The sequence below is a fragment of the Bos indicus genome, chromosome 1 (genome assembly GCF_029378745.1).
Source record: "Bos indicus isolate NIAB-ARS_2022 breed Sahiwal x Tharparkar chromosome 1, NIAB-ARS_B.indTharparkar_mat_pri_1.0, whole genome shotgun sequence".
In the NCBI taxonomy this organism is placed as follows: Eukaryota; Metazoa; Chordata; class Mammalia; order Artiodactyla; family Bovidae; genus Bos; species Bos indicus.
This window is the reverse complement of record NC_091760.1, coordinates 119,364,716-119,392,285: the sequence shown is the minus strand read 5'-3', so window position 1 is coordinate 119,392,285 and position 27,570 is coordinate 119,364,716. Positions and strand designations below refer to the sequence as shown.

Sequence of the window (27,570 nt, the reverse complement as noted above, 5' to 3'; positions counted from 1 at the left end):
TACTATTAGAGGCTGTTAACATGTATTGTCCTGGTATGTTATCTTCACTAAAAATCTGTTGTTTGGAGACGAAGTCCCCTATTATCTGAAGATTTTGAAAACATAATGAATGATGAGAAAATCTTTTGTGGGTTATCTGGTCTTTAAGATTAGAAGAGTTTTTGATTTTATAGTGGTATACATATATATGTATAGTATACATATTGTTAAGATTTTCAAGGTAAAAATCTGACTTATGTTATAGTTTAAGCAGAAGACTTTGAACAAAGTCTTTGCCTTAACCAAGTTGATGTATTTTTGCCCTGTGCTTCCTTGCACAATCTTTTTCTTCCTGTTAGAAATCTGAGTATAAAATGCATCAAACTTTAAAAGTACTCATTTTTTCCCAAGATAGACTTTGTGGTGGAAAAAACTGCTGCCTGAACTTTGTCAGAGAATAAAATGTGGTGGAGAGAAATATCAACTTTACTTATCATCACTAAAAGGTAAAATAATCTTTTTTGCTTGATTATAAATTTGAGAGTCTTCATTTCCGTAATTTGCTGAAACCTTGCTTTCTCATGTATTTTATGTGATTCTCAAGTATGGTGAAGAGGGTCTGAGCTTGAGGGTCTGAGAATTACCTGGAGAGCTTACCTTTAATGTTCATATGCTTCCCTTTCACCACATTTGATATTCATTTATCTTTTTTAGCTCTTCCCTGGGCTTCCCTGGTGGCTTAGACGGTAAAGCGTCTGCCTGCAGTGCACGAGACCCGGGTGTGATCCCTGGGTCGGGAAGATACCCTGGAGAAGGAAATGGCAACCCACTCCAGTACTCTTGCCTGGGAAGTTTCCATGGACTGAGGAGCCTGGTAGGCTACAGTCCATGCGGTTCGCAAAGACTTGGACACGACTGAGAGACTTCACTTCACTTCACTTTTAGCTCTAGAGCTGATTCCTCTAAGTTAATTTTTTCAAACACTTAACAGTTTATCATAGAGAAACTCACAGCCTCAGTATTTTAAGAATCGGAATAGCCATTAAGACAAGTCCATTTTGTTTTAATGATCTGGGTGCTTAATTTACTTCATGCGGAAATTAAGATTATTTATTATTAGTTGTAATTATAAGCAAGTACTGAGGAATGACAAGTTTCTCAAAGATTTAGAAGCTTAGTATCTCTAAATTACACAGTATTGTATAGCAAAGGTAGTTACTGTTTGAATTTTTATAATTTGTAGTCATTTATAAATACTGATAGCTATATGGTCTTGTTTCTCTTCTCTTATGTGTTAATATCACTTGTTAATGGTTGGCTTGATGACAAAGGTATGGTTCTATTGATACCAATGTGCCTGAAATATTAGAAGTTGACAGTGTGGGAATTGTATTTTCCAGCTGAGGTCACTGACTTTGAGTGTTAGGCAAAGCTAGTGGCCATTGGATGGTGGTTTCTGGAGATCCTCATTTAATTAAAGGTGTATGTTTGTGACTGGGAAGATGAGGAATGTTTATGCTACTTGTCCTACCCATCTGTCTGTGTGATATTTTCATTTTTGGAAGGTAGCAGTGTCAGGTGTTTGATTGCCCAGTCCCATCTGCATCAGATTTATCACATAATTTTGAGCTGATTATTCTTGTTGGTGGATCTCTTTCTGGAGCAGATACCTCACATCTTCGTACCCCAGTAGTGTCATTATCTTAGGCAAGACTCTTCCTTCTTCCTTTTCTGATCCACATTCACAAACTCTCTACCCGTAACTTACGCATAGTCATTCCTCCCCATGTTCATTTTTCTGTATCTTTAATATGTGTGTGTTCACACACATGTGCATATAGTGTATGTGTGGCTCACAGAACTAAGTGCTGTGTGCAATTTACCTTTATCAGATTGTAATACCTTCAGAGCTGGAATCATGTTTTAACATTTTTCATGTTACACTTTCCTTGCCAGCAATGTGCTTCCCCATAGGAAGAGTCTCTAACTAGATACTTATTTGAAGGGAAGATACCTGAATAACCTCAAGTCCATTTTTACTGGGGAGGAGGGGGTTGTCTTTATGTTGGCACCTGTGGTATATCTAGAAGAGACCAGGATTGGAGTTAGAATTGGAGGTGAGTTCCAAGCCTTCTACTTACTGAGTAAGCCTGAAGCAAACCAGTTTTTTAAGTGCTTGGGACTAATGAGAAGTTCAAGACTGACTATGGAGTAAAATACTAGGCAAAAATTGCAAGATGGTATGGTTGAGATGGAGATCATGGATTTATATATTAATAATATACTATTATTAATATAATATAATAAATGTTTAATATAAATGTAATATAGATATATAAAGTTTAATATAATAAACCACCACCAATATACTTAGCTTGGATTTCTTGCTTTCTAATGCAGCATTTCTCAGCCTTGTCAGTACTGACATCTTGGACCAGATAATTTGTGTGTAGGTATCTCCTGTGCATTTTAGGATGTTACCAGCATCCCTGGCCTCTACCCACTAAATACCAGTAACACTTGCCCAGGTGAAATAGAAATGTCTCCAGCCATTACCAGATGTCCCTGGGGGTGGGGCAAAACTGTAGTTGTTGAGAACCATTGCACTAAAACAGAGCCACTAAAAATGGGGTTAGTGATTGGCTTAATTTGTTTCAAGGAAATACTTATTACTATTTTTGAGTCAGTGAACTGTACTTCTTAGTAAAAGTTCTAGCACTGTAGTAAACTATGAAGTTTAAAAAGTCATTTTAAATTCTACTAGCCAGAGAGAACCATTTTCAACATTCAACACACATTTTCTAGACACACTGGAGGATTTAAAGTACTGTACGGATTTATGATATTGACCTTGTTCTTGTAACCTGTATAAGTGAAGTGAAAAGTGAAGTCGCTCAGTCGTGTCCAGCTCTTTGTGACCCCATGGATGTAGCCTACCAGGCTTATCAGTCCATGGGATTTTCCAGGCAAGAGTACTGGAGTGGGGTGCCATTTCCTTCTCCAGGGGATCTTCCCGACCCAGGGATCAAACCTGGGTCTCTCGCATTGTAGGCAGACACTTTACCGTCTGAGCCACCAGGGAAGCCCCCCAAAAAATACTGGAGTGGGTTGCCATGCCATCCTCCAGGGGAATCTTCCCAACCCAGGGATCGAACCCAGGTCTCCTGTACTGCAGGCTGATTCTTTACCATCTGAGCCACCCGGGAAGTCCTAACCTGCATAAGCCCCTCACTAATTGGCAGAAGAGGAGAATAGGGCAGTGGCAAGATTTATGTTGGCTCTATAATTACAGTGGTTCCCAAATCAGTTTTTATATATGTAGGTTATTCTTACAGGTTCCACATTTAGACCAAATCAACTAGTTTAATAGGAAAGTGTTGATAATTCATGAGTTTTGCAAGTTAGTAATTGTTTATTAAGATTCTATTTCATGCCAGTATGTCAGATTGCATCATTGTCTTTAAAATAATTCTCTAAGGACTCCGGAAGCTAGTAGGTGGTACCACTGCATGATAGATGAGGAATCTGAGACTCAGGAGTGTGACCTTCTCAAAGTCACCCAGGGCGTAAGTCGAAGAGTGATCCCTGCCCAAGTCTGCCTTGATTCCAGAGCCAGGGATCTTTTTCACATGTTCCTGTCATACCATTCACTAACTTTTTAGCAACAAGAGCATGTCATTCCTTTGTGTAAGGGGTGATTTAGCTTGTGTATATTGGACAGCTGGCTTTGAATGGACCCACACATACCTGAGCAGAAATTTTTATATTTCAGTTACTCTGCAAATAGGATAAGTGGTAGGCATATAAAAATCAAACAGAGAATGGCACTGCAGAAGGTTTAGAAACATTGTTCTTAAATGTCATTCCCTTTTCTTCCCAGCAGAGGGCGTGTATCAAGAAAAATAGAGTCGTAAAATTAGTTAGCTTTGTAAAAATGTTTACCAATTTCCTTAATATTTAATATTCATTATAACACATTTTGCAGTTTGAGAAAAAAAGTAAATAGTCTTGAAAACAGATTTATGCTTATTAACATGAAAATCCCAATAGAGAGGAACAGATTTAGGAAAATGGCATCTAACAGTTAGGGCTTCCCACATAGCTCAAACGGTAAAGTTCCTACCCACAATGCGGGAGACCTGGGTTCGATCCCTGGGTGGGCACAATCCCCAGGAGAAGGAAATGGCAACCCACTCCAGTACTCTTGCCTGGAAAATTCCATGGACAAAGGAGCCTGGTAGGCTATAGTCCATGAGGTAACAAAGAGTGGGACACAACTGAGCAGCTTGACTTTCACTTTCACTTTCATCTAACAGTTAATGCCGTGTGTGTGTGTGTGTGTGTTCGCGTGTGTACGTACGCGTGTGTGCATGCATGCATGCTTAGTCGTGTCTGACTCTTTGTGACCCCATGGACTGTAGCCCGCCAGGCTCCTCTGTCCATGGAATTTCCCAGGCAAGAATAGTGTGGTGGGTTGCCATTTCCTACTCCAGCGGATCTTCCCAACCCAGGGATCGAACCCATGTCTCTTGAGTCTCCTGCACTGGCAGACAGGTTCTTTACCACTAGCGCCACGCAGACAGTCTATAAAGGAGCTGCAGTATAGTCTTAACATTAAAAACAGTGTTCAGTTGATTGTATTTTCCTATAAATGATTCTAGAGAGAGTAAATTGTTAGAACTGTAAAGCATTTTTAGATTTAAAAGACTGTTTTTTTTCCCTCTCTCTTACCATAGTTATAACATTTTGCCACCTGAATTAGCTTCTCACTGGTTGAGTGGTAAGAGAGTTGGGTGAAAGGCAGAATCTCAGGTCTAACTCAGATATTCTTTCTTACAAACAGAAACACTGTCAGTTGTTGCTGTGGAACTAGAACTAAGGGATTTCTTAAACGTCCTCCCAGAAGATGGCACTGCAGCGTTTTTCTTGCCGTATCTTCTTTACTGCAGTCGAAAGAAATCATTGACTTGAAAGTATCGTTTGAAGTGTACCACAATGGCACATGACACTGAATCTTGAAAAGCTGAATGCCATATAAACTATATATATAAAGGATTTTATATTGAATATGTACATATACTGCAAATGCTTTCAGTCTACTTACCTCAGTGTTATTACTAATTTCATAATTTATGACCTGAGTCCATTTAATTGTCCAGAATGTAAAAAAAGCTACAAGACATTGGAATTCCCTCAAGGAAAGCATATATTTTTAAAGGTAGAGGCTGACTTTTATACCAAGAAACGTCAGTTTACTGTGGTTGGAGCCACGACAGTCTTTTTCGTCCCAGGAACACAAAACAGTTTGTAAGTGTATTCAAAAGAATGTCATTCCAAGCAGTCCAGAACTCAACCTTCTTGATTTTTCCAGATTTTTCTACTGTGTCACTTTTAAAAAACAATAATTTTCCTTGAGAAAGATTTTATTGTTTTCCCACAGTAAAAGATATCAAACTTTATTTTCTTGTTACTTTCAAAGCTCATGCTGAGTTTCTCTGAATCAAATGAAATAAAAGTTTACAAAGCTGACTTTCTTCTTGTCTGGCTACTTCTGTAATTTGTTGAATGCATGTCTTTCAGTCAAAGTTTTGTTTCCATTTTTTGTTGATGTGTACTCTTGCTCTTTTAGCTAGAGTGTATGTGAAAAATAAAGAAATATAAAGACCTGTGTCTTCTTTTTTTAGCTTCTTATTAAACAATTTTGAGTCCAAGTTCAGCTCACTGATTGTGTGCTTGACTTTAGTTAAGACTGGGCGAAAATGCTACTCACTTGGTGTTTCTACAACTATATTATGAAAACTTTTCTCATGATGGCAGTGTTTGTTTTTACCAGAATTTAATTTATAGATTATTTCTCAACTCTGTCTTTTTCCAGTTCCAGATTAACATCCTTTTGACTTCAAGGGTTCACAAAATTCAGATAGGGAACATTTTATTTTTAAATGTTTAAATAAATATTTTATTTTTAAGACATTTTAAATCTTGTTTTATTTTATTTAAAAAAATTTTTAACTAAAAAAAATAAAAAATTTTAACAGCTTTGAAAGTGTTAGTTGTTCATTTGTGTCCAACTTTTGCGACTCCATGGACTGTAACCCACCAGGTTCCTCTGTCCATGGAATTGTCCAGTCAAGAATACTGGAGTGGGTAGTCATTCCCTTCTCCAGGGGATCTTCCTGACCCAGGGATCTAACCCAACTCTTCTACATTGCAGGCATATTCTTTAACTTCTGAGCCACCAGGGAAACTCCTTTAACAGCTTTATTTAGGTATCATTGATATATAATAGCTTCCCAGATATATAATTGATATATAATAGCTTCTAGTGGTAAAGAACCCACTTGCCAATGCAAGAGACCTAAGAGATGCTGGTTCAATCCCTGGGTCGAGAAGATCCTCTGGAGAAGGAAATGGCAATCCACTCCAGTATTCTTGCCTGGGAAAACCCATGGACAGAGCAGCCTGATGGGCTACAGTCCACAGGGTCGCAAAGAGTTAGACACAACTAAAGCAACTTAGCACGCATGACATGAAATAAATGGCACATCTTAGAAGAGTATCTTATTGATTTTTTATGGCTGCTGTAACAAATCATCACAAGCTTAGTGGCTTAAAACAACACAAAATTATCTTATAGTTTTGTAGATTAGAAGTTCAATGTTGGTCTCACTGTTTTGAAATTTTATTATTTTATTTTGTCTTGTTTGATTTTTTATTTTACTTCCTCTACATCTATGCCCCTCTCTCCACTGGTCCATTAGGAATGAAGTCAGTAGTACATTAGAAGGATTAATGAGAAGCCAAATTTTGGAAACATTTCATTGAATCTTATTTATTTTTATTGAAATCATTGAATCTTTAATAGTGATCCTTTAAGGACTGTCCAGGACAACATCTAGTCATAGATTTTTTTTGTAATACAGTTTTGTAAAGCCCTACCTAATGGTGGTGATATGAATCACTTATATTAATCAGTTATATTACCAGATGTATTCGAGTCAGTTGTGTCAAAATACAGTCTATTGATCTTTAGATATGAAACAGTGTGACAGTTTTCTGCACAAATGTACAACGTGTATTTTCAGTCTTTTTTTTTAACGGGTATAGCCATTCCAAAGTAAGCCTTCTATTCAACACTTTCACATACATTGTTACAAATCATTGTTTTTTCTTTTTTTTCCACTTATCACCAATTTATTTCTTTCATCCAGACTTGATCTCTATAGAAAAAGAAATTTTAAGACCATTATTAAAAAGAGCGTATATCATGCAGTTAAAAAGATTAGCACATGGTGCTTTAAGTGTATTCCAATTTTTAAAGGTTATGTTGTTTAATTATTCTTGATTCATTTATATTTTTCTGCTCTTTATATGTTTAAAACGCACCTCTCATTCTGCTGCTGCTGCTAAGTCGCTTCAGTCGTGTCCCGACTGTGCGACCCCATAGACAGCAGCCCACCAGGCTCCCCGTCCCTGGGATTCTCCAGGCAAGAATACTGGAGTGGGGTTGCCGTTTCCTTCTCCAATGCATTAAAGTGAAAGTGAAGTCGCTCAGTCGTGTCTGACTCCTAGCAATCCCATGGACTGCAGCCTACCAGGCTCCTCCGTCCATGGGATTTTCCAGGCAAGAGTACTGGAGTGGGGTGCCGTTGCCTTCTCTGCCTCTCATTCTAGTACTGCTTTATTGAAAGAAAAATTAACTTTCCTTCCCATAAGAACCTTATTAATTATAAAGGGAAAAATAGTCACTTTATAGTAGAGAAACCTGGCAGACGTGTCCTTAATCAAATGCTCAAAATGAACACAACCAGTAACTGAGCAGATCAGCATCTTGTGTCTCATGACGTGCTGAGAAAAACACAATGAATAACCTGAATCTGATCATGAGGAAACCTTGTCGTTTAGTCGCTGAGTCTTGCCTGACCCTTTGCGACCCCATGGACTGTAGCCCGCCAACCTCCTCTGTCCATGGGATTCTCCAGGCAGGAATACTGGAGTGGGTTGCCATTTCCTTCTCTAGGGGATCTTCCCAACCCAGGGATTGAACCTGCATCTCCTGCATTGCAGGTGTACTCTTTACCACCGAGCCACGTGGGAAGTCCAAGAAAACTTAGACAAACCAAAACTGAAGGACATTCTACAAAGTGACTGCCCTGTATTTTTTAAAAATGTCAAAGTGGTAAAAGGCAAAGACCAAGGAACTGCTCTAGACCAAGGAGACAAGAAGACATGTCAGCCAAACATAGCACATGAATAGGAATTTCTTTTTCTATGAGGAACATGAGTAGAATAATTGAGGAAATGCGAAAAGGGTCCTGATTTTGGTAGGTATACTGTGTTGATAAGAACTGTCTTGTTTTCAGGAAATAGGAGTATATGTATGTATAGTATCTGTAGTCTTTGTGGTTAGGGAGATAGGAGAAAGGATGAGAAAATAGATGATGCTGGGCAAACTTAACATTTGGGGAATCTGGGTTAAAAATATACAGGGATTTTTTTTGTACTGCCCTTGCAACTTTTCTGTAAGTCTGACATGGTGTCCAAAAAAGTCAAAAATTCCTTTTTATTGAGTTAGTATGTGGTTAGATATTTGCCATGCAGAGCACTGAACTGGATTTGGGCATCTCCTAGAAGTACAGAATATACACTCCCTGTGTATCAGGAACTTAAAACCAAATAAGCTTTTCTCCTCAGACAGCTTCGAGAGGTTATCTGGCTGTTGTGGCAGTGTCAGTTTAAACAAAGTACTGTTTGTATTTATTAGGGGAGGTCTTTATTATGTTTCTTCGGGTAGAGGAAATGAGGCATTACTTTAAGCATGACAGGATATCCACAGTTCTTTTCCAATGATATTTTTTCCTTGTGGAGGAAATTGTCTGTCTCCCCGTGCATATTACTGAAAAATTTCACTATAACTTGATTTTCTCCCTTGTCTGTGTCATGGGAGGCTGAAATTCTCCTAAGATTTAGAATCAAGGTAGACTTGGCCAAAGCTTTATCAGACTTTCATTTAAAGATAATTCAGACTGACAAATGTGGCTCCCCATTTTTCTGTGAATAATTCAAACTATCTTTTTTGTTCATAAGTGCTTCTTTCAATCTTTGAAAAGCCAAATTTCTCTTTAATCTTTTTTTCCAACTCATGTTTTGCCTTCACATTTGCTGTTTGTTCCACAGTTTTTAGCAGGACTTTTTAAAACAGTTTCCCTTTTCCTAACCAAGCAAAGTCACCTCCCTCGTCTCCTCCTGGGCTTATCCTACAAGAGGACTCTCTTCCTTGTCTCTGTTGTGTAGACTTAGCCTATAGCAGCTTTCTCTGCATATCAGGCATTTGCATACTTGAATTTCCAGAATGCCTGCCTCGGTATTCCTTCACTCTGGATTATTTCCCTAAACAGGGTCATCCTTTCCTGTGGTTTCCATGTGTGCTAATTTTCTTTAAACCGTCTAAAGAAAGGTTTTCTTTCTCATCTCTGACTCTGCCCTGTTCAGCAGTTACTGGCATTACATGCAGTGGTATTTGTCTGGATCTTTGGTGTTCTGATGCTCTCAGTACCACACTTTGTAATAAAGGGTTTTAATGGAAATAGTTTTTCATATAATGAGGTCTTTGTGTAGGAACAGGAACAGAAAACTTCATTTATACCAGTGAGTAATCTTTCAGTGATTTTTAGTATTTGAAATATATTTACTTCTATATTTTCTTTCATTTATGTGTTCACTTTTATGCCAGTTTGATGGGGAAGTACAAGGAGTTGTTTTCTCTACATCATTTCCCCTCATTGGATTTGCTGTTGCCAATTCCAACAGTTTTGAACTCAGAAGACTCAGGAAACACCAAAGCCTGCAACCATAAAGCAGGAATTTTCCTTTTTTCTAATCTCAACTTTTAAAGTGGAAAAATATTTAATTTTAGGTGAGTAGCAAAGTGATTCAGATATATATATACGTATATATTTTTTTCAGATTCTTTTCCATGATGGGTTTTTATATTAAGTACAGTATAGGACCTCTGCTATATAATAGGTCCTTGTTTACATATTTTGTATATAGTATTGTGTATATGTTAATCCCAAACTCCTAATTTATCTCCTGCCCCCTCACGTCCCCTTTGGTAACCATAAATTTGTTTTCTATGTCTATGGGTCTGTTTCTGTTTTTTAAGTTCATTTGTATCATTTTTTTATATTCCACACATAAGTGATACCATGATATTTGTCTTTCTCTGACTTAATATGATTATCTCTAGGTCCATCCATGTTGCTTTAAATGAGATTATTTCTTTTTTATGGCTGAGTAATATTCCCGTGTGTGTGTATATACCACATCTTCTTTATCCATTCCTCTGTCAATGGACATTTAGGTTGGTTCCATGTCTTGGCTATTGTAAACAGTGCTACAGTGAACACTGGGGTGCATGTAACCTTCTGGATCATGGTTTTCTATGGATATATGCCCAGGAGTGGAATTACAGGGTCATGTGGTAGCTCTATTTTAGTTTTTCAAGGAACCTCCATACTGTTCTCCATAGCACCTGCACCAATTTAGATTCCCATAAAAAATGTAGGATAGTTCCTTTTTATCCACACCCTCTCCAGCATTTATTATTTGAGGATTTTTTTGATGATGGCCATTCTGACTGGTATGAGGTGATGTCTCATTATAGTTTTGTTTTGCACTTCTCTAATAATTAGTGATATCGAGCATCTTTTCATGTGCTTGTTGGCTGGCTGTATATCTTCTTTGGAGAAATGTCTATTTAGATCTTCTGCCCATTTTTTGGATTGGGTTGTTTGGTTTTTGATATTAAGCTGTATGAACTATTTGTATATTTTGGACATTGATCCCTTGTCGGTAGCAGGAATTTACTCTTTATGTAACACATTTCTTTGGTATTTAGTGTTTAGCTGTCAAAGGGCTATTTGTTTTTCTGTGATTTTATTGTATGCATGTGCTTACACAGGAGGGATTGTTCTTGCTGGGATGGGCAGAGCAGGGAATTTACATTTTTTTTTCCTGGATCATTGCTATGGTCTAATATTTGTGTATCCTCCCCCCACCCATTCATATGTTGAAAGCCTAATGCCCAAGATGATAAAGTCTTTGGGAAGTGGTTAGGTCATGAGGTTGGAGCCCTGGTGAATGGGAATAGTGCCCTTATAAAAGATGCCCTTAGAGAGCTAGCTTGTCCCTTCTGCCATTTGAAGATATAGTGAATCTTTAACCCAGAAAAGGACCCTCACACAGCTGTGTTGACACCCTGATCTCGGGTTAACAGACTCCAGAACGGTGAAAATAAATTTTTGTAACATGAACTTGGGCAAACTTGGGCAAACTCTGGGAGATGCTGAGGGACAGGGAGGTTTGGCATGCTGCAGTCCATGGGATTGCAGAGTCGGACACAACTGGGCGACTGAACAACAATGTATAAGCTACCAGACACAACAGTGTATAAGCTACCCAGTCTGGTATTTTGTTACAACAAAATGGACTGAGTTTTGTTAACTGGTGGACTGAGTTTTGTTAACTGGTTTTTGTTACAACAAAACTTAGCCTGAATGGACTAAGACAGTCATTGTCAAACAATAATCAGTAATGCCTCCCCTTCCCACAGAAGCACAGAAAGACTCTGTTCTGCCTGATTGACTATTTGAAATTATATTTGTTATATGAGGTTGGTGGGGGGCTTTTTCCTGTACCAGTTACTACCTAGAAAAAAAAGTGAATGTTTTCTATTTAAAAAGACATTAAATTTTAAATGTGCCTTTTGTTAAATCACAACTACTCTCTTACACATGTCAGTTTTAGGACTGTGGATTACACTGCATCAAATTGGTGTCAATTTGTATTACTCAAGAAACTATTGGTGCTGTATCAGTACCAGCTATCAGAAGATAAGCAGTGTCCCACAGCATTTAACAGTAAAAAAAAAAAAAAAAAGAATCCTGCTTGGAGGTAGAGAAAGAAGAAATCAGGGTAGCAAATTCACAAATGTTTCATTTGGGAGCAAGTATACAGACGAAATTGTGCATCTTAATTATATTCATGACATATGCCTTCTAGAATCACTAAGTGAATACTCACCTTCGTTTGGTAGAACGGTGTAAGTAGTTTCCATTCCGGCATGAATGTGGTCGGTCACATGGCAGTGGAGTAACCAGATTCCAGGTGTTTTTGGAGTCATTTCTACGGTTTGGTATGTCCCAGGGAAGAGGTCAAATACATCAGAAGTATAAACGCCCCTGTGCTTAATTAGAAAAATGACCAATATTGTATATAATCTTTATTATACGAGAGTTCATTCAAATAATCTTTCATTGGCCAATTCAGGGATATTAGAAAAATGACTAAATCCATTAAAAAAAGAAAGAGACCCAGCGTATTTCTGTGCGTAATACAAAGATATGTGATCTTTGCTAAACCCTTGGCACAATGGACCAATAAATGGATGTGAAGGAAAGATGTGATAAAAGTGAATTCAGCAGTCAGTAACACCTCACTGTTCTGTCTTTTTATCAGAGCACTGGAGTTACACAAGGGAATTTAGCCATGACCTCATTTCAGTCTTAATATCACTCTTGCTAAACCTATCCTAGATGAGCTGACTGTCTGTGAAACTTTAAGACTGGTGGGTAGTGAGGGGAGTAGGAAAGGAGGCCAGTGGAGAAGCCAAGACTGGGAGCAGTTCAGGTAGAGTCTTGACAGAGTACTTGGGATTTCTACAGGGATGGAACTGAAAGTCTGCTAAGGAATAAAACAAAAAGTGGTAATAAAATGGTTCTGTACTGTGCTTTGTGGTAGCTTCTGAATTTTCTACATTAACTCAAAGGTAAGACAAAAGCATTTCCAAAAGGATTGTATATTCCTGCTGAAACCAGTGCTAGGTGAGAAGTCAAAGTGGGATTGAGACCTGGGAACCAATCAATTGTTGGACACCAAACTGCTGATCTTGTTCATTTCAGGCTATTTACAATCCAGAACTTAGAACAGGCAAAGGTTATAATAAAGTCTGTTGTTTCTACTCTCTAATCCTTCATTACGTGAACATTCCTACCCGCTCTGCTAATGATTCTATTCCAATACCTTCCATAGATATGTGAGCAGAACTCTAAGAAAAGCCAGTAAAAACTAAATCCAAGGGAAAGCCCAAGGTGTAACAAAGGTTGGGAATGCCAATTGAAATAGCTGTGTGCCACACTCTTTGAAAATAATTTGTCTGTTGAAACCTTAAACTTTTCTTAAGTCTGAGGAAATATAGCCTTCATTTGCATTAAAGCATTTTCAAATAGAGCAGGAATAACGACTGTGGTTGGCCCTTACCTGGTATTGGAAGCTGTGGCCATGGAAATGTACCGAGTGCAAGTCTACTTCATTGCCCATTCCCATCAGATACCAGTTGACTTCATCTCCCACATGCATCGTGAGGCCTTGCAGGTTCCCAAACATTCTTCCATTAATAGCTGGGGAAAAATACACGTTTTTATTGCCTTCCAGGATATTTAAAACCAACAGCTATTTCACAGAAAAGAGGTTTTTGAGGTTAATGTGCTGTGCTGTGCTAAGTTGCTTCAGTCATGTCCAACTCTTTGCAACCCTATGGACCATAGCCTGCCAGGCTCCTCTGTCCATAGGATTCTCCAGGCGGGAATACTGAAGTGGGTTGCCATGCCCTCCTCCAGGGGATCTTCATGACCCAGGGATCAAACCCAAGTCTCTTACGTCTTCTACATTGGCAGGTGGATTGTTTACCACTAGTGCCACTTGGGAAACCCCATTTGGTTAATATATGGGATCTTTTTTTATGTAATAGAACTTATTTCACTACAGATAAGGGAAATGGGTACTTTAAGATCAATAACACCACACTGCTTTTCTAGTCACTTAGCACCAAAAGTCTTCTTAGGTTTGAGTTTAAGAAGGAGTGAGACTTTGGAGTTGCGAGAGAAGTTGATTGATGATTTTTAATATAGCCCCGTTTTTGCTTTGAATAGAATTCTTTCACATGCAAGTGTGGCAGAAATGGTTTATTATAAAATAAAACAAATGAATAGTTTCCCAAGTAATTTTATTTGAAAGAAGAAAAGCGAAAAAGTAAGTTTTAGAATAATGTACCATACCATGCATTTTATTGCTTTCCATGAATTCCTCATTGGCTTTGTCTACTTTCTCAGGGTGATCAGAGTATGTTTTGATATTGTCATCTAAGTACCAAGATTCATTCTCATCAAAAACAAGAAACAGAAGGGAAAATTCCAGTTTCTTTATGGGATTGAATACTTTCAAATAGTGCTTCCGACAAACAATCAGTGGGCCAATTAATCCACTAAAGAGATCCTGAAACCAAGCAAAAACTTAGTTGTTTTGAGATACAGGTTGGGATTTCAGAGAACTGGGACCTTATCCCCCGTGACCTCAGGATTTTAAGTAGAACTTAAAGTAAGTACTACTTGAAGTAGTAAATCTACTACTTAAGTCAGAGACTGATATAACTAATAGACTTTGCCCAGTGTGGTTCAGTCAAGTCAGTAACTTTCCACTTGGAGTAAATTGGAACAAGGGTGAGTCATGGGTAGGTTGTGTGGTTGATGGTGCAAGTAACAGAAATGTGTTGCAAAGGCCAAATATTGGCTCAAGTAATGAGCAGCAGTTGAATACAACCCCAAATGAACAGTGCTCGTTTGCCTATTCCATAACCTAGGCACTATGCCAGTCATTAAAAGCCAGACAGGAAACAAATCCCCTGCCTTCAGGAACTCAATCTAGTAGGGAAAACAGATGAATAGAAGAAATGGCCCACTTTCTGCAGTGGAGGTACATAAAATGATAATGAACATGGGGAAGATTGTAATGGACTCAAACTACAAGAAGTTTGGTTTGACTGGGCTTCAGTAATGCAGATTTGATCTTAAATGGCCTTTGAGCTGTACTATGTTAGGCATTTTAGATTTTGTCTTGTGGGTCATAAGTAGCCATTGAAAAATTGAACATGGAGTGGCAGTATATTTACATTTTAAACCAGTGATCCTAGTGGTAGAGTGAAGGAAGGCTTGGATGGGGAAAAGACTGGAGACCAGGAGGCCACTGCAGTAGTTGAGGAAAATTAATAGCACCTGATCTGTGCAGATAAGAAGGAATGGACAGAGCTCTGTGTTGGTGAGCAAATTGCTTAGGTGAGCCAAGGGTAAGAGTTAGATATTCTATATCCAGGGTTCTAGCTTGAACAAATGACTAGGTTTGTTTCTTGTGCTATTTATCACAACTGGGAATACAAGAAGAAAGAGCTGGATGAAGACCTCAGGTTCTGTTGTAGAGTTGCCGAGTTTCTGTGCCCGTGGAACATGCTGGTAAAGGTGTTCAATAGGCAGGTATATAGACAGGTCTGGAACTCAGAAGAGAGATTTGGACTAGAGGCTTAATTCAGCAAAAGAGTCTTGGTACATGTTCTGATTTTTAGTTGTTGAGGGCTTTTTGGCTTCAAAATATTTAATCAAACAGCAGCTTTAGCTATGCTGATTGAATGTTGACATCAGCACTTTTATTACCATGTAATAATAAAACTCTGAAATCATATACCTCAGTTCTTTGAGTTTAATATATTTACATATCAAAAGGGAAATAAGATACTGTATTAATATTTAATTCTGTGATATCCTTAATCAGCAGTTATAAGGTTGATACATTTATAACTGTAAATGTATAACCTTAAACCATAAAAAAGAAAAGCTGAAATGAATTGCAGAGCAGCTTACTTTCCTGTGATTTTTAACATAGAATTGGACCACAGGAAAACCCTAACCTCATCTTCCTTCAATTGTGTGTCTATTTTGGGAGTCTGCACAAAACACAAATGATTTAAAGTTTACCTTAACCCGATCCACAGTTGAATAGTAAACCCATGGAATACAAGGAGAATCATCCCTTCCAGCTCCAGATCTTTCTGGGATTTTCCATATGTAAGTGCGAGTTTCACCTAAATTAATCAAGTGTTAACGTATCTGGTTACATTTGATATGTGCTTGATACATGTATTTCAAGTTGTTATCAAAGCCTTGAAAAACAGTGACCCAGAAACTGGGAATGTCACAAAGTAATTCATTTAAAAAAGTAGAAGTATTCAAAGTTGTTTACAAGAATTTAGTTTTACTAGAAGGAAACATAATAACCTTCATTATCTCAAAGATGATGAAAGTCAGGAGCACACAAGATATTTGCTCTAAGATATAGAGGTAATAAATAGCAAAAAGTACAACTTAGATCACAGGCATCCCAATGCCAAGATCTGTGACTCTCTGTTACTATTTATGGCTTCTCAGAAAATAGGCAGAAGTTTCAATGTCTCCAATGATGAGAAGAATATTAAAAAGAAAATTGTTACACCTCTGACCTAAAGGATAATGAAACTAACAATTAAAAAATAATTTTTCTAAATAAACTGTTTGAATTTGAAAAATAAAGAATTTAGTTTTAAAAACACCTATAAGACACACTTTAATATCATCTTTGTTGGTTGTGAATTAACTACCTTGACACAGAAGCCACATCACAAAGTAAGAGATGAGAATATCAAAATTTGTAAAAACTTTGCAACAGAACTTTCCTTCATCTGGAGTCTGTTTTTTAAATTTATTTATTTTCTTATTGAAGGATAATTGCTTTACAGAATTTTGCTGCTTTCTGTCAAACCTCAACATGAATCAGCCATAGGTATACATATATCCCCTCCCTTTTGAAACTCTTTCCCATCTCCCTGCCCATCCCACCCCTCTAGGTTGACGTAGAGCCCCTGTTTGAGTTTCCTGAGCCAAACAGCAAATTCCCGTTGGCTATCTATTTTACATATGGTAATGTAAGCTTCCACGTTACTGTGTTTTTCTAATACACTTTTCTCTTTTCAGCTCTCAAATAAGAGTGCTAACCTCTTCCCTACCGTCTTCTCTGTGTCTGTGTTTCTGGACTGCCCTTGTGTAACTCCTTCAGTTTCACCACCACCTGCCTTTTCTCTTTTATCACCATTATCGTCAGTGATTTCAGTTTCTGGCAAGGAGTCAGCAGACCTCTTGATCTCATGGGTCACTGACCTGTCGGTGACCTCTCTTGTCTGCCCCCTTCTGTCATACCATACACTGTTCCGTTCCAACTGTGCCACACACAGGACATGACCACACCCTGGACCTTCACACTTTGAAGACAGCCAGTTGCTCCACCCTCCTATCTTACCAACATCTTTACCATCTTCCATTTGCTCTGGGCCCCTCTCCAACCTGATCTTTGCTGCCAGTCACTGCAGGGCTTCCTGCACAACTGCTCACAAGACCCTGACTTGCAGCCATGGCCACTTACTGTCCACTCTATTTATCCAGATCTCACCATTATATATTCCTGCTGTCAGAGTTTAGTTAACTGGAATCTGACAAACCTTTACTAGGGAATCAAGCAGGACGTAGGGATAATGTTAGAGGATATGGCAGACTTTTTTTCCTTTTTAGTCAAGTCCTCCATTTTACCTGCTCCTGTGTCCTCACCCTTTTGTAAGCAGAACATTTCACTGAGAATATAAAGCATAGATTCATTACCTGAACATATTGTCTTTTCATTAAACTCCTATTCTCATAAGCCAGAAAATAGCATTTTATTCTCTTCTTCCTTCCCTGCCCCAACCTGCTCTGCCATAAATGGTCAATGCTCAAACCTTGGGCTTTCCTGGACTCCACCTTTCCTAACATTCCCTAATGACCACTCTTTCAGCAGGTCCTTTTAACACCACCTTTAAAATATTGGGTTAGCCAGGCATTCTGTAAGATATTACAGAAAAACCTGAATGAAATTTTTGGCCAACCTGATAGACCCAGAATACAACTAACCACTTCAACTGCTTCTACTTGGGTCCAACTAATAACTAATTTTTTACCCAAATTATTGGGATGGTCCCCTGCTCCTACTGCTAAGTCACTTCAGTCGTGTCTGACTCTGCGACCCCATAGACGGCAGCCCACCAGGCTCCCCCGTCCCTGGGATTCTCCAGGTGAGAACACTGGAGTGGGTTGCCATTTCCTTCTCCAATGCATGAAAGTGAAATTGCTCAGTCGTGTCCAACCTTCAGTGACCCCGTGGACTGCAGCCTACCAGGCTCCTCCGTCCATGGGATTTTCCAGGCAAGAGTACTGGAGTGGGGTGCCATTGCCTTCTCCGGGATGGTCCCCTAACCAACCCTTGATTTCTACCCTTATCCCCTATGGTCACTTATTCACATACTAGCCAGACCAGTCCTTTAAAAACTATTTATCAGATCATCACTCTTCAACCTAAACCCTCACATGGGATTTCAGAATGAAATACAACATTGTAACCACGGCCTCTGAGGTCCTCCTCCCTCCTCCTGCACCTGGCTCCCTGCCCTGCCTGGATCCCATCTCCTCACATTCTGCCCCTGTTTACTCTGCCCTGGCCTCTGGCCTCCATGCTGTTCCTCAGACACACCAAGTCTACTTCCATCTCAGGACCTAGAATGCTCTCTGTCTCCAACTCCCTGTGACTCATTACTTCTCATCGTGTATGTGTCTTTACCAGTGGCACCTCCTCAAAGACCTCTTGACCAACCCCCCTGCCCCCCCTCACCTAAAATAGCACCCTTGTTATTTACTGTCTCTCATCCATCTTAATCTTTTTCATAGCACTTTCTACGACTTGATATTATATCTATATTTATTTGCTGTTTATCTTGGAAGAATATGAGGATCATGTGGGCAGAGCTTTTTATTTCTGTTTCCTTGTATTGACAAGACCAACTCTAGAGAGTATTTTTTCTCACTTGATAAATTTGAGAACTGCTAAGTTACTGAGAAATGGCCCTTTCCTTGAAGCCAACTTTCGAATGAATAGAAGAAAGTTATAGTTCTTATTAAAGAAAATGCATATTTATATATTTAATCGATTGCAGTTTTTAACTCTGAATTAAAGAGACATTTAGTAAGCCATTGGACTAAGATTTAAAGTTCCAAATGGCAGCCTCTGCCCTTAGGACCCTGTCTTTGGATAGAGGCATGGAAACAGTCAGCCACGTGGTAGGTGCTGTCCAGGATGTATTCTAGCTGAGCCTGCAGAGATCATCTCTGCTGATGCAACCTTGAGTATGTGTTCAGAACCATCAGATTCTTTTCCTTACAATTCTGTGGATTTTTAAACTTTTGGTATGTGTATACATTCACACAGATGCAACTGCCTTTGTGCCCTCTTACCACCTCCTTCACTCCCTCAAGACGCACTCATCTGGATAGCAGTTGTTTGTGGAAAGCTGTAAAGTCTACTAAAACATATCCCTCCCCCTACCATGAATACCTGGTGCAGTGGGAGTCACTGTAGAACTTTCTGTTTTCACCCCATGGGCATGTATTGAATAGGGCCTTGTGGCCATGTTTTTAAAGATAATATTAACTTTGTCTCCAACATTCGCATGAAGTTGTGGACCTGGGAAAAGTGAAAAGGAAGACTGGCTTATATACCCATCAGATTGGAAGCTCTAACTCAGGTAACTTTTTTTAAGTCATTAAGGATGTTGTTTTTGTTTTTCCCCTCCGGCTTCATGCAGTTGTACTCTTGGATTGATACCTGGTCCCTGACGATTCAGGATAAAAACACTAGTTATGGCTGTCTCTAAAGATAGAGACTATGGGTGTATCTCTAATCAAGGGTCCTAGGGGAGGTTTTAGCCTGAAATTTCCTGCAGGATAGTGGCCTAATCATAGCCATCAGCTGTGACCCTACCCTGGCCGGGAGTCATTTCTCATCATCAGAACTTCTAGCCCTTCCTGTGAATTAAGGACAGTGCTGCCTTTGAAAGGATGGGTGGGGTAGCCATCCCATTCCTGCCTTCTAGCCAATTTTAGCTTCTCTCCTGACAAAAAATTTCTGTGACCCAACAACAATGCCACTCTTCCTTGGGTGTCTTACTCCTGGGACTGAGGATAAGAAAGTCCAGGGAATTCTGTTAGTGGGTTTCGGAGTAGCTTCCCCTGCACTTGACAGTTTTCAAGAATATTCCCAAGACCAGTGTTGGAGAAGTTCTTAGACTTTCGGTCCTAAAGTGATTCCTGAAAAATTGAAGGCAACTTTCCCCTGGCTGTGTGCATCATAACACTTTTTTCCTTTTCCTTATTTGCTTGTTTATATGTATATTTCTTCTTGAGGTTAATCATTTACTTCTTAATTTTAAAAGTAAATAGCTATGATTTATTTTTGGTGGACTAGAAAAATGGAGAATTTGGTTAAGAATCTCGGTAGAAAGGGATCTCTAGCAATTTCATCAAAACTACAGGCATCAACTTGATAAACACCAAATATATATAATTCTATTAGTAAATGGGATATAATGCCATTGTTTCTGACAGAAATAAGTAATATTTTATTTTTTTTGTAATATTTTCTTATGCAATATTTTTATTAAGTATAGGCTTCTCATTGTATTAAGTAGCTTCTGTTTTTTATTTTTATAAATGAGTAAATAAAAAATTCATTTTATGAATGACATTAATATATGAACTAAGAACATTAAGCCCATAGACAGGGACTGACTCACCACACAGAGCACCATATCACCAACCCACACCTGATAAACTGGAGCTAGGACAGTACCTAGAATCCCCAGGTGTTCTTCTTCACCTTTTCTCTCCACAGGAACTTGAAATGTGCTGTCAGTGAATTGCCGATACACAACTTTCTTGTACTTGGAGCCTATGTAAAATTCTTCCTTATCTAAAAATGCATTTGAAAGACTAAACACACACACATACAATTAAGGTTAGTATTTGGCTTAAGAAAAGTGAAAGTTGAGTTTTAAATTTTGAATAAAAATAGTTTTCATTATGCTAGTTTTTAATATCACTGTCCCATTTGAACAAGAAAGAAGAAGACTAGCAATAAACAAGTGTCTCCAATAAAAAACAATAGTAAAATAAAAAACAAAATAGCCCCACCAAAAACAGGTGTCTAGCTAGTCTTTACACCTAGCTAGCAGTGGAGCCCTAGGAGTCCTGGCCCTGACTGTCACCAGCTAAAATGACCTCCAGCTACTCATTGCCTGTTGGAGCCTCCATTTCTTCACCTCTAAAATGAGGTATTCAGTGAGGTTGTCTCTAAGGTTACTTTATGGCTCTGAAATGTTATGAGTCCAGATTTCATCAGTGAAGTGTTCTCTGGTTACTGTAGTATTTTTAGACTATAGGAACAGAGTGGCCCTTTTATCCATCCATTCCCTTTATCTAAAGCTTTCACTGACTCCTAATGACTGTATATTTTGACAGTTATACCTTAATCACTGAAATAGCTATCTACTCCCTTCCATCACAAATCATACTCATAGGACTTCCCTGGTGGTCCAGTGGCTAAGACTCCATGCTTCCAAAGTAGGGAGCCCAGGTTCAATCCCTGTCCAGGGAACTAGATCCCATATGCCACAACTGAAAGATCTTGCATGCCGCAACTAAGACCCAGGGCAGCCAAATAAAAACAAACAACAAACATCCCCCAAGAAATCATACTTCTCATGGCAATCAAACTAACCAGCTAGGCATCATTTAGCTGCAAGTTACCAGTCATGTTGTACACCTCAGCTCTGAACACGTTCCACCCCAATCTCTTAAATCATATCCCCCAAGGGTTAGTGCCTGATGAGAGATGGTAAAGGGGAGAGTACTTGGCAAAGTGTAGAAGAGCTATACATAGAAGTGTCAGGTGATGTGTCTCTAAATGTATTGTTTCTGAAGCTCCAATAACCAGCCTTTATTTACACTTATTCACTGAACTCACTTTTATATTTTCATAGTGTACATGTTATTGGTAGTTTTGAACCATATTTTCCTGTAAGTTCTTGTAGGGCAGAGACCATATCTGCTCTAGTGCCCTCAAGAATTTAAAATATGCTTCCATACATAATAGTTTGAAAAATATGAAGTAACTGATTACTAGACTCATAATAAAATCTTTGGAAGAAACATAAGCAACAAATGGTTAGTAAAGAAAATTATTTTAGCTCTGAATGTAGGCATTAATTTTGGTTTAAGTTTGAAAACAATGACAGGAGTATGCAGGTATGAGAAGACAGTCTAACAGAAAAGAGAGTAAGATGAATGACTACAAAGAATCAAAGGAGATCAATGGAAATTTTTCTGAGAGATAGTTGAGAGAAGCAGAAATGAATGAGGAAGGGCCCCTAGAAAGCATTTTGTTGCTATTTTGTTGTTATTGTGTAATGCAATTGTTCATTGCTTCTTAACTTAGCATAATTCTTACTTCTCTGAAAGAAAAAGCTAAAAAATAATTGGGAGTCAGAGTCTAGAGAATTACTTTTGTTCCTGTAAATGATGCAGCTCCTTTTCCCATTTCCTACTTGGGGAATAATCCCATTCCACCTCCACCGCTGCGATGTAGTAGGTCCTTTCTCCCAGGTAGAGGTATAAATCTTCAGACCTCTGGCTGCACTGGCTCACAGTGTACTTTTGTTTCATGCCACCTGTGTAGTGATCAGTTGTGAGGCATTCCACATCAAAAGTCCCTGGAATGGTAAATAAAAAGGCATGTCACCTCCTGTGAGTATTTTTGACCACTTTCCCTCATCTGTCATCAGCTCCTTCCCCTGCCCTATTTTTCTTTTTAGCACTTATAACCACTTATATATATATGTGTGTGTATGTGTGTGTGTATGTTAATATACTTGCTTATTGTCTGTCTCCCTGCATTAGAATTTCAGCTCCATGAAAGCAGACACCTTTATCTCTTTTGTTAAATGTTGTATTTACATTTGTCTAATAAAGGAAAAGGTGACATAGGACCTGTCTTGCATTTTAGTGGCATTTGATGAACCAAATAAAGCCTGAGGCAAGTTAGCATATTTTCATGTTTGGGTAAAATTCTCTTTTCTTTTAGTTTTTTATTTTATTCATTCAGAGACACTTCTATCCGTATCTCTGAATTTGCATATCTATAGTTCTAATATAGGATATTCAATTGTAGATGACTAATAAGCCGACAAGCCTAATCATACAACGTTCTTAGTAGAAGAGTCTTCTACTAAGATTAATGGGCTTTCTGCAACCTGTTTGCTACTAACAATACCCCATCTTTTCACAAACACACCTAAACCTGCTCTCAGTAGGCTGAGGGCGAGGGCCTAATGACTGACTCCAGGATATCAGTGCTTCGAGTAACATTTTTCAGTAATTCCGAGAAGAAATTTTCCAGAAATATTTAAAATAGAAAATGTGTTATAAGCTGTATGATCTTGCAGCACAAGTTTGAGGAGACTTTGTCATTTTAAGATAGAAATGGGAAGGGACATAACACAAACCCATGAGTCAAGAAAGCAGAAATCCAACTTCACATCCCAATTTCCTTGCATATTTTGATATTTGGCCAAAAGAGGGATGAAGGAATAGAACGTCTGGTCTTTCAAATCCAGTTGTCTTGAATGAATGGCCTCACCAAGACTTGCTCAACCTGCCCTCTACGTTTAAGACCCATTGCCCCATCAACAAGAATTAGGAATTAGTCACATTTCAGGACATAGACTACATATGCCAGATTGTATGGAAAGGAGCATACCTAATTTCTTTTCTATACTTTTCCTTCTTGAGGCTTATCCTTTCAGTTTCTTAGTTATCCCACCTAACCCCATAAAAACACAACACTCCCAGCTTCTCTCTGACTCCATAGTCTCCAACTTCTTATTTGGAAGAATAACATTTCTTATGAATCTGACCCTTCACCCCTGTGTTTTCCTTTTGGCCCTCCCTAGAGCAACTTCACTTTCACTTTTCACTTTCATGCATTAGAGAAGGAAATGGCAACCCACTCCCGTGTTCTTGCCTGGAGAATCCCAGGGACAGGGGAGCCTGGTGGGCTGCCGTCTATGGGGTCGCACAGAGTCGGACACGACTGAAGCGACTCAGCAGCAGTAGCAGCAGCAGCAATAAGCCAACACTACATCTAGGATGGCTTCCCCGGTGGTGCAGTGGTGGCCTTTCCTCTCCAATGCACAAGAGGCAGGTTTGATCCTGGGCTGGGAAGATTCCCTGAAGAAGGAAATGGCGACCCACTCCAATATTCTTGCCTGTGAAATCCCATGGACAGAGGAGCCTTACACGCTACGGTCCATGGGGTTGCAAAGAGCTGGACACGACTGAGCACGCACACACAAGTAGGATACAGAGACATGACACAGAGTTTAGATGCAGAGCCTTTATGGGAGACATTTCCTTTCTAGTCTGATTTGCCAGCTATCTTTAAAGGCACATAACTGAAAAGGAGACCATCTTGGGGGTTTGACTAGGTGGAAATGGGCTTCCCAGGTGTTGCTAGTGGTAAAGAACCCGCCTGCCAGTGCAGGTTAGACATAAGATACACCCGTTCGACCCCTGGGTGGGGAAGATCCCCGGAGAAGTGAATGTCTATCCACTCCCGCATTCTTGCCTGGAGACTCCCATGGACAGAGGAGCCTGGTGGGCTCCAGCTCATGGGGTCACAGAGTCAGATACGACTGAGTGACTGAGCACCAGTGGGAGAAACCTCAGTCCTCTTTTGTCACTCCCTTCTCTCCCCACCACAAAAACAGAAAATGGACCTACCTGGCAAATACTTAGTTGACAGTAATCAAGTAAAGAAAGGGTAGTTAGGAGGCTTGGGGAAGGGATGAGCTAACATCCAACACAGCATTTTGAACCAAAACCACACAGGTAGACCCAACAGAAATTTGCCTTGACATTAACGGAATTCACCTGCAGTATCTGGCTTCATGAAGAGACTCAAACTTGTTTGAGGGAAGAGGTTTGCTGTGTCTCTCCTTTCTCCTCTTGACAGAAAAGTGTTTCCTGAGAAGTATATCCCATGTATATCGACCTCATTTCCAGCACTGAATAAGTACCACATGACCGAATCTCCTTGGCACATACTGAGACCAGGCTGATTCCCGTACATGAATCCATTCATGGCTATAAAAGTTGGAAAATGATATTTTGAAACTGATTTAATCATATGTCCTACTTCATGACAACCTCTCAGACTTTCCAGAGCCAACTGGGTTTATTTAATTTTTAAAAGACCCATTTAGGCCTGCCCACCCCTTTACATGTCAACGTCTCTAGAACTTCCTGCTGAACTCAACACTTCCAGGCAAGCCCTGGGTGGAAGACATAGAACTGAATGCATGGTTCTTCTTCTTTTTTTAAATATTTATTTGGCTGTGTAGGGTCTTAGTTACAGACTGTTCATTGTGTCACGCAGGATCTTTCGATGCAGCCCACAGACTCTAGTTGTGGCACATGGGCTTTCTAGCTGAGGTGCATGGGCTCAGCACTTGTAGTGCGAGAGTTTAGTTGCTCTGCAGCATGTGGGATCTTAGTTTTGCAATCAGGCGTAGAACCCATGTCCTCTGCATTGCAAGGAGGATTCTTAACCACTGGACTACCAGGGAAGTCTCATGAATGCTGGGTTCTTAAAGTTCTGGGCCCTGGGAATCTCACTGTTCTCAGTGAGTCATTTTTCAGTTCTCCCAAGGGCCATATTTGTGAGCACCCAAATGGATGAATAATAACAGTTCTTCCTAGGCACTGTAGACTGCGAATGTGTTTGTTGCCCTGGATGGAAAATTCTCTGATTCATCTTGAATAACAGGGAAGAGTATGTGCAGGAAGTTTCCTCTCATTGCTCTTTTTAATAGATAATATTCTTGACTCCTCCAAAATGCAAAATAAAGATTGTTATGGGTAGTGTGACTATTATCAATCCAATTTGGAAAACAATGTCAGTTTGTGTTGGGCTTCCCAGGTGGCACAGCGGTAAAGAATCCACCTCCCAGTGCAGATGCAGGGGACACAGATTCGATCCCTGAGTTAGGAAGATCTCCTGGAGGAGGAAATGGCAACCCACACCAGTATTCTTGCCTGGGAAATCCCAGGGACAGAGGAGCCTGGCTGGCTACAATCCATGGGGTCACAAAGAATCGGACATGACTTACCATAAAAAGGAGTTCAAAGAGGAGGAATTCAGTTTGTAATACAAATTTACTTTTTTTTTCTTCTAGTTACAATGATTTTCACATGTTGTGCATTAGTGGTGCGGACATTTTAAACAATAGAGATAGAGTTCACTATCTCTAAACTTTAACTGCATTTTAGAATTATACTGGGAGCTAAAAAGTAAATCTGATGCTGTTTCAGTGAAATAAAAATATCTGTAGATTGTGCTGAGCACAATCAGTTTTAATAGTTTTTGGGTTTTTTTTTTTTTAACTCTCAGGGGATTCTTATGGGTAGTCAAAGATGAGAATCGTTTAAGTTTATTCAGAGTAGAAACCATAAAAGAAGCCTGTCTTTATTAAGCCACAGGTAAGAAAAGTATCTAATCCAGTAACTCTCAAATTTAAGCATACATCAGAATAACAGAGAGGATTTGTTAAACACAGGTTTCAAGCCCTACACCTAAAGTTTCTGATTCAGTAGGTTGGGGTTGGAGTCCAAGAATCTGGATTTCTAACAAGTCCTGGGTGATGCTGAAACAGCTGACCTAGGGACTACATTTTAAGGACTATGAATGTTATTGGAAGAAAAGTTATGACCAACCTAGACAGCACTTTAAAAAGCAGAGACATTACTTTGCCAACAAAGGTCCATCTAGTCAAAGCTGTGGTTTTTCCAGTAGTCAGGTATGGATGTGAGAGTTGAACTGTAAAGAAAGCTGAGTGCCAAAGAATTGATGCTTTTGAACTGTGGTGTTGGAGAAGACTCTTGAGAGTCCCTTGGACTGCAAGGAGATCCAACCAGTCCATCCTAAAGGAGATCAGTCCTGGGTGTTCATTGGAAGGACTGATGCTGAAGCTGAAACTTCAATACTTTGTCCACCTGATGCGAAGAGCTGACTCATTTGAAAAGACCCTGATGCTGGGAAAGATTGAAGGCAGGAGGAGAAGGGGACAACAGAGAATGAGATGATTGGATGGCATCACCGACTCAATGGACATGAGTTTGGGTAAACTCTGGGAGTTGGTGATGGACAGGGAGGCCTCACATGCTGCAGTCCATGGGGTTGCAAAGAGTTGGACATGACTGAGCAACTGAACTGATCTAATTGGCATATATTATATGTTTTATTATTCTGAGTTAAGTGAAACTAAGATTCAGTTGGCTGATATGTCAAATAATTAACAGTATTACCCTTAGAGCACTATGGTATTTAATCATTTATTAAAGCAATCAGTGGGCAAAGCTATTAGTATCAGCTTAATTAAAAGCATTACATGTGCAGTGCTGAAATAGCCTGATATTGGTGGATGATGCAGTACTTACAGTGCATCTTATTAGATTCCTGAAAATCTTCATTTTCCTTGTCCACCTGATCAGGTGCTGTTGTAAACATTTTAATATTATCATCCAGGAGTAAACTCTCATTCTCATCAAACACTGTAGGAAACAAATAGAACTCCTTGTCTATGTCTTTCTGAAAATCAAAATAAAGAACAATGAGGTGAAGACAGAATGAGTAAAGCAGAAACACTTCCATATACACAATACTATTTATGGATAAACCTGCTAAAAGAAGGACAAGAAC

General features: G+C 39.2%; 2 protein-coding genes across 6 annotated transcripts in view; one reads left to right on the top strand and one right to left on the bottom strand.

The window, feature by feature from the left end:
- The window catches only part of HPS3 (HPS3 biogenesis of lysosomal organelles complex 2 subunit 1), a 40,934-nt gene extending 35,426 nt beyond the window's left edge, over nucleotides 1-5,508 (top strand). Inside the window, exons 16-17 of one of the 4 annotated variants that reach the window (XR_002180758.2) lie at nucleotides 391-485; nucleotides 4,823-5,508. Coding sequence is in view for 1 of the 4 variants with exons in the window: in XM_019961077.2 (XP_019816636.2) it covers nucleotides 395-485; nucleotides 4,823-4,950 (219 nt within the window). In the remaining 3 variants the exon portion in view is untranslated. Of the gene's footprint in view, nucleotides 1-390; nucleotides 486-4,822 lie in introns of those variants that run through there. The other 3 variants (XR_002180760.2, XM_019961077.2, XR_002180759.2) reach the window with 3 other exon arrangements.
- LOC109559368 (ceruloplasmin) overlaps nucleotides 1-27,570 on the bottom strand; it is a 60,137-nt gene that overhangs the window by 5,980 nt on the left and 26,587 nt on the right. The window contains exons 10-19 of one of the 2 annotated variants that reach the window (XM_019961056.2): nucleotides 27,309-27,459; nucleotides 24,744-24,956; nucleotides 22,318-22,525; nucleotides 20,608-20,747; nucleotides 19,315-19,443; nucleotides 15,843-15,949; nucleotides 14,097-14,313; nucleotides 13,300-13,439; nucleotides 12,064-12,226; nucleotides 6,796-7,199 (exon numbers count right to left, since the gene is read on the bottom strand). In XM_019961056.2, coding sequence (XP_019816615.2) covers nucleotides 7,183-7,199; nucleotides 12,064-12,226; nucleotides 13,300-13,439; nucleotides 14,097-14,313; nucleotides 15,843-15,949; nucleotides 19,315-19,443; nucleotides 20,608-20,747; nucleotides 22,318-22,525; nucleotides 24,744-24,956; nucleotides 27,309-27,459 — 1,485 coding nt within the window. In that variant the 3' untranslated portion in view covers nucleotides 6,796-7,182. Of the gene's footprint in view, nucleotides 1-6,795; nucleotides 7,200-12,063; nucleotides 12,227-13,299; nucleotides 13,440-14,096; nucleotides 14,314-15,842; nucleotides 15,950-19,314; nucleotides 19,444-20,607; nucleotides 20,748-22,317; nucleotides 22,526-24,743; nucleotides 24,957-27,308; nucleotides 27,460-27,570 lie in introns of those variants that run through there. The other variant, XM_019961047.2, reaches the window with a different exon arrangement.